The sequence below is a fragment of the Musa acuminata genome, chromosome BXJ3-9 (genome assembly GCF_036884655.1).
Source record: "Musa acuminata AAA Group cultivar baxijiao chromosome BXJ3-9, Cavendish_Baxijiao_AAA, whole genome shotgun sequence".
In the NCBI taxonomy this organism is placed as follows: Eukaryota; Viridiplantae; Streptophyta; class Magnoliopsida; order Zingiberales; family Musaceae; genus Musa; species Musa acuminata.
Window position 1 is genome coordinate 34179879 of NC_088357.1, and position 7010 is coordinate 34186888.

The 7010-nt window shown below is 39.7% G+C and overlaps 1 protein-coding gene across 3 annotated transcripts; it reads right to left on the minus strand.

Moving 5' to 3' along the window:
* Positions 1-1054: 1054 nt before the first annotated feature.
* Positions 1055-6651, minus strand: LOC135649763 (protein NSP-INTERACTING KINASE 1-like). Of its 3 annotated transcripts, XM_065168524.1 has the most exons (12): positions 6501-6649; positions 5661-6399; positions 5410-5542; positions 5177-5248; positions 4957-5100; positions 4773-4844; positions 4617-4676; positions 4362-4459; positions 3214-3363; positions 2737-3078; positions 1823-2202; positions 1055-1689 (listed from the first exon to the last, which is right to left on the minus strand). In XM_065168524.1, exons 2-12 carry the CDS (start codon positions 5761-5763, stop codon positions 1372-1374), a joined length of 1872 nt encoding a protein of 623 aa, XP_065024596.1. In that variant the 5' UTR covers positions 5764-6399; positions 6501-6649; the 3' UTR covers positions 1055-1371. The 3 variants fall into 3 exon arrangements, with proteins under 3 accessions (XP_065024596.1, XP_065024597.1, XP_065024598.1); XM_065168525.1 differs by lacking the exon at positions 5177-5248 and having other exon boundaries at positions 6501-6651; XM_065168526.1 differs by lacking the exon at positions 3214-3363 and having other exon boundaries at positions 6501-6650.
* Between the last annotated feature and the right edge of the window lie 359 nt (positions 6652-7010).

Here is a 7010-nt window from a genome sequence, read left to right on the forward strand (position 1 = left end):
GTTTTAATCCGCTGCACTAATTCACCCTCCCCCTCTTAGTGCCGTTTCGATCCTAACAAAAAACTGCGTGTCAAGTCACACGTGTCATCACTCACGTGATTGGCTTGTAGAGCACTTATGATTAGCATTATGATCCTCTGATTATTCTGGAGAAGATTTACTATAAATATGTTATCATTATTGGTGATAGTGGAAGTTTGAAATGGATTACGGTCCTGTGATTTTTTTCGTATTGGGTTTTTCACATAAAAAATTTATTATCTTACTTTGTGACTGATTTATTATTCTACTATTTATGCTGCTCTATTTATTATTTATTTTTTTATAATAAATTAATATTTTGATGAGGAATCCATGACATACAAATAGGAAAAAGAATTATTCCGTTACAGTAGTTTTACCCAACAATGGCCGACCATAAGCTCTACAAGGTTGGCATCCAGGCTGCACGTGACCAACATGACGAAGCCACTTGGGCAACATGTTGGCTCTATGATGCTAACATGCTAACTCTACATTGCTGGCATGGTGGAGCCACTTGGTCGATACGCCGACTCCACGTGGCTGACACAACTGAGTCAATGCCACCTTAGCATTGCACGAATGCCCCATGGAGTGGAACCAGCTAGCTGTGCTCAATTGGTGCCACGTAGAGGAAAGCTGCACAATCTCATATTTGATGCAAGCTAGTGATGTTACAACTAGATTCAATACCCCGTAATCACACAACTCGTGCAGTAGACAGATATAATGATTCCAAACATCTACTATAAAAGAAGATTCACGGATATGTGTCAAGACATTGAGTACAACCATACGTCCGACTTGTAAACTTAGACATCGAAAATACATTATCGGGAGTGCCCCGACACAGTTTTATAAGATTCAGATGAATTGCTTGAAGAAGTTCATCTTGAAGTTGGCATGGATAAGGAACTAAGTTGAATCCGATATGGCTTTCCATTACAACCACAATCTGCACTAATAATATGCACCAGAATAGAAGGATCAAACGGTTTTTGCACCTAAATAAACCTATAAAGACATACCTGAATTATTAAATATTGGTTCATTAAGGAATAACATGGGCAAGCTTCAAATCTAGCAAGAACATTGTAGCTTTCAGGTTGGCTATACATGATCACAACAAAATATTAGTTTACAATTTTACATTTAAATTAAATCACCTATTTTCTTCATCATGAATCTACCCCAGTGACTCATGCAGAGAACAATTCCGGATTTTGTATTTAATACCCAACCAAGAATCAATTCAACCACACAAAATTAATTGGCTCCTATATATACCTTACAAACTCTTCATTCATCAAGCTAGAGATCTTTTGATCTTATCTCTGATTCTCTCATCAATCACCTTGGTCCAGACAGCTCCATGGCTTCAACCAGCAATGAGTCATCAGTGACGGTGATGTCTGAGTAGCGATCTGAGTGGAAGTCGGGCACCTTAAGCTTCAGAGCCTCTGTTCTCTGAGATGCTTCCCATCTCTCTGCAAGACCATCACCTTCAAGCATGTGGACCACCTCTGACATTTTCGGTCTGTGGCCTGGGAGATACTGAGTGCACAAGAGCGCAACTTGAACCACCTCCTCGAGCTCTATCCGATCATAGCTCTTCATGTCCTTGTCTACAAGCATGTCAAGCTTCTTTTCCTGGTGCATTTTCTTGATCTGGTTGAAAAATTAACAAAAAAGAATCCTTGTTAGTCATGGATCAAATGACAAGAGTCATGCACATCGATTTTGATGCTTTCAGGAGGCAGTTACGAAAAAAAGCAAGTCATTTGATCTGTGTTGTGTGTACCCAGTCAAGCATGGCACCCTTCTGGTTTGCTGCTTTGCCAAATTCCAGTGCTCTCAAACCAGTAATCAGTTCGAGAAGAAGAATTCCAAATCCAAAAACGTCGGTTTTCTCTGAGGATTGCCCCGTTGAAAGATACTCTGGAGCTATATGTCCTACGGTTCCCCGCACAGCAGTAGTCACATGTGTGTCTCTGTGATCTAGAAGTTTTGCAAGTCCAAAGTCTCCTACAACTGCTTCACAGTAGTCGTCGAGCAATATGTTTGCAGCCTTTACATCTCTGTGAATGATCTTCGGGTCACACTGTTCATGTAGGTACATCAAACCCCTTGCAGCTCCCAAAGCTATTCTTTTCCTTGTACTCCAATCTAATGCCGGTTTTGCTGCAAAAAATGAGGAAAAGAAAAAAAGACTCAGTGTTCTGTCATGTATCAATGCTAAAATCTACATATGACTAGAAAAGATCGATGATGAAATTATCAAACTCAGCGGAGCTTTTCTGAAAGTTAATGCATAAACCAAAATATTACATTCTACAGTTTGTTGTTTGTTTACCAAACAGCATCAAGATAACTGCATCAAGCCATATTTTACATCGGGTATCTATTTCCTGACAATCACTGCTCTAGATCACAAATGCCCACCAAGCTCAACTACCACGATAAATTTAATATGACGTAATTTAAGTTTGATTAGTTGTCTCCATTCTTGTTAATCCAAACTTAGTCTTATAATTCCTAACATTTAAATCCACCTGGTCAATTTAGTTGTCCACATGCTACAAAATAATTTCATGATGTTATGAATTCATAAAGCAATTTATTATCCTATGGAGGTTGAATTTATGTTTTGCAGACACATCACTATGATATGATGCATGAAGCTCTCATGTCCAAAAAGATGACCAAAATTTTCACCTTTGAGTCGGGTGGCAACACTTCCATTTGACATATATGGGTAAACAAGAAGCCTTTCAGTAGCAGTAATGCAGAATCCACACAGCCTAAGTAGGTGTCTGTGCACAGCTAAGCTTATCATTTCAACTTCAGTTTTGAATTGAATCTCTCCACCTGCTGCATTTCCATCCTTGAGCCTTTTAACTGCTACTAAGGTTCCATCTTGTAGCTGCCCTTTGTAGACATTTCCGAAGCCACCTTTTCCAAGCAAGTTTTTGCTACTGAAGTTATTTGTTGCAACCTGAAGCTCCCTGAACTGGAATCTTTTCAGGTTACCGAGGCAGACCTCTTCTTTGTGTTGGTCTGAAAAAGGATTTGGTGGTTACTAGAATTAAATCATCAATTACAATGAAATTTCCCAATAAAACAGGTATCATTTTGCAAGCCAGTGAAGAGATGCAGTTCTTTAATTTCACTGCATAATATCTAGTATTTTACCTTTGACATCAAAGAATATCTGTTGATTATGCCTTTGACTGCACCAAATAAATAGCCCAAATGCGAGACTAATGAGACAGATGCTCCCAATGCTGGATGCAAGGGCAAGTATTAGTTTATGTCTTTTGGGCCTTTGTGGAGTTGGATCACCTAAATAAATCAAGAATAATGATCAGGATTCAAGAAAGAAGGCTTCCTTCAGAAAAAATCAAATGATAATGAACTCAAAGGCCTCTTATGTTAAATAATCTGCTTGCAGATGGCAATTGGTTCTCAGCAACTCATCATTTTATAGCAAAAACTCCCAAGATGATCTTTCCATGCAACAAGATGCAAAACAGACTTGGCTGCTGGTCCTTAATCAGGAAAAGTTTGCTTAGTGCTCCACTAAGAGGGAGAGATCAAATTGAACCCAAAAAATGACAATGAGAAAATTAATCTTTATTTCTTTGTTTTGTTTTTTCGTTGAGGTAATCAAATTGGTATGTGCTTAGTTTGAAAAAGAATTATATATTACTAAAATGTAAGAGCAGAACAATTGTAAAAGCTAAAAAAGATGGATTACAGAATTATAATGCCTTAAAAGACAATTTTTTTTCATTTCATCAACACAGCAATGCAATAGCTGCAAATAACTATTGAAGGAATTTTTCTAAGCAAAGGCTGCTCTGGACCAAGAAGATAATTTGTAAGGGGGAAAGGTTAATTGTTATTCTTCTGGTCTCATTTAAGTTGTGATTGATTTTCCTAGAAAGTTCCTCTAACAATCTAGATAGCTCCTGAGGAGACTCATAGTAAGGATCAGGCTGGTGGATGACCAAGAATGCTGGTGTTCAGGGGGAACTAGTAAGGCAGTGACCTTGATCAACTTAAGAGAAGAATGTGGTGAATTGGCTGCTAGTTCAGTTTTTTATGTTGATTTTAACCAGGTCAATACTTGGAGCTAGAGCTTCTTTAAACAATGTGCTTTAGGAAACTAATGAGGCAAACCCCTTCAAACATGAAAGCATAAAATGAAATGTTGCAGAAATTCATATGCACTATCGTTCATGCTCGAAATCATATGGCAATTTGTTTGTTGAGAAAAACTCTAGAAGTAGAATGAAACTAGAAAACATTTAGCTGGAAAATTCTATCTCAGATGGTACCCTGAGAAACAGTAATGTTGAAGGACATTGGCAATGGCATCGTTCCATAGCACTCTTTCTCCATACCAGTCGGACAGATCAAAGGATTTCCGACAATGCTGCATGAAATGTAAAAGACTGTTTTAGTCTTACATCAGTCACTGCAGATGCGGATCGATCTCAAGCCTCAGAGAGGCAAACAAATGATTGTCTGCCACTTATCAACCCAATGTTAGAAGGATATGATGCAGTACAGCAGAAATGTAAAAGATTTACTTGAATGTTCTCCCTGGTAACTTTGGCATAGGGCCACTCAAATTGTTGTAAGACAGGTCCCTGAAGCATAAATACCACAAGATCTTCTTGGTTACAAACATCGATCCAAGCATGAAGCTACTTAGTGCATGAAGATTCAGAAACCAGTGGACTAACATGAACGCAAGTTGAGTGATGTTCACCAAAGACAGAGGAAATTCCCCAGAGAGACTATTGTTGTTGAGCCTCCTGCTCAATCACCAAACGCAACATAAGAAAGGAAGTGTTGGTGACCCCATGATTCAAAACCATCGGATTATTGCAAAACGCTTCTTTTGTGCTTATGGCTTTCTTCACTTACAGGTACTGAAGTCCTCTCAGATTGCCCAAGGAAGTAGGTATTGCACCAGAGAATTCGTTGTTGGAGAGATCAAGGGTGTGAAGCCCGAAGAGCTTCCCAATCTCTGGAGGTATTGACCCAGATATGTTGTTGTTCTGCAGGAGCCTGCAAATGTAGTCAAGACATGAGAAAGAAAGATTAAGATTTGATTGATCAGCTCCAACTATCACAAAGAACTCACACAACTTCGAGATTTGTCAGATTTCCTATGCTTGGGGAAAGTGTGCCTGATAGATTCTGGCTTGGAGTTCCTCTGCCAAAAATGTCACAAGAATAACTCTAAATCACCTACGCCTCTTCCAAAGAGAACCAGTTTCTCAAGCTAATATGACCGCAGCTACCATGAAAGAAAAAGAAAGAAAGAACAAAAGGTGGAATAACATCATCTACCAATTCACTTGTCGTGATACTTACAGCCCAATGACCAGGTTCTCAGGTGAGCATGTAACCATGGTCCAGCTGCATGGATCAACAGAGTCCTGGTCCCAGTTCTCTAGAACGCCATGAGGATCCTCAAGAGAAGCCTTGATGCCCATCAGAGCTTGCACTGAAACAGAGTCCAATACCAAAAGAGTAAAGGAAAGAAAAAAAATATCAACTCGATCTATTGAAGAAACTGAAAGGGGAAGAAGAATCGAGGCAGCGGCATGTCATGAATGCATTACCTTCAAAGTTAACACCTTTAGGGGAGAGCATAGCAGTTGCAGTAACCCAGGGCCAGAAGAAGAGCACCCAAAGCATCAAAGCTCTACCATCGTCCACTTCCATTGAACTCAGAGGCTATGAAGAATACCAGCAAGAGGAGAGATGTGGATGGGTTCAAGGCCGTTTCTGATCTTTAGCTGGGCTTTTTTGCTCAGCAGAAAAAGGTAGATTTCTTGCATGACTTCCTCATGTCAGGAGCCATGGCAGCTTACCAGTGGGATCTGATGCCATGACAAAAGAAAGCCACAGACAGGAAGGGGGTTGAAGAGATAGAGAGATATGTGGAGTGAGTTCTAGGAGTGCAATGCTCCAAAGGAATCAGAATGAAAGTTTTTGGTGGGTCACAGTGAGCAATGTGGTTTGGCAAGTGTGTAAGGGAGAATTTTGTGACTGATCAAAGAATAGCAAGATCTGATTTTTATTGGATACGTTGGATATGCCCACTGATGTGAGATATGATGCATTTTAAGAAGACAACAAAGTAATGTGACGGACAGACACCGGTACATTTTTCCTTCGAAGCAATTAAACAACAAGGACTTGATCATAGCATTTTGAATGAATTGAGAACCTTATTGGATTATGAAGAGTGGTAATGATTCTGGTCTCCAAAGGGCAGTATAATAATATGTGTTATCATTGATCGAAGCCCTCTTTTGCATCAGTTCCAGCTACTGCTGTGGTCATTGTTTCCATGGGCTGCAATGATGACATTTTGGAATCATAGAATAATATCACCGCAATATATGATCCTCAACTTTACATCGAACACAAGCAAATGTGGGCAAATTCCATCTCACCTTCAACTTTGTTTCGTCATTGATCAAATGCAAGACCTTGAAAAGGAGATCCTTTGATCCTGTGATCCAGAAAAAAGAAAGAGTGAACCGACTTTTGTCCCTTTCAGTCAGCAATGATGTCTGAATCCATCGGTAGGAACAATGTATTAGGGCTTCAGAATATGAAATGACAAGTTGCAAAGAGGAAAGAACAGGGGCTTTTAATCCGAGTGCAAGTGGAAGAAACGAAGGGAAAGGCAATATTAAAAGGAGGAGTTGGTGTTGTTTACGCCATGGGAATCCAACGTTTGCTAGGTTTGGCCATCCGGTAAAGTCACAGATCCACAAACAAAAGGATGGGCTGAGGACTCAGCCGTGCCTTGTTGCAGTCTCGTGATGCGTGTATGAGCATATCTTTGTTGGATTGTCCTGTCCTCTATTAGATGCAGTGCTGTATGTACACACACTCTTATCACTCTCTCTCTTCCAAATGCAACTCCTCTTCTATGATGAAGACGATCAGATCACACA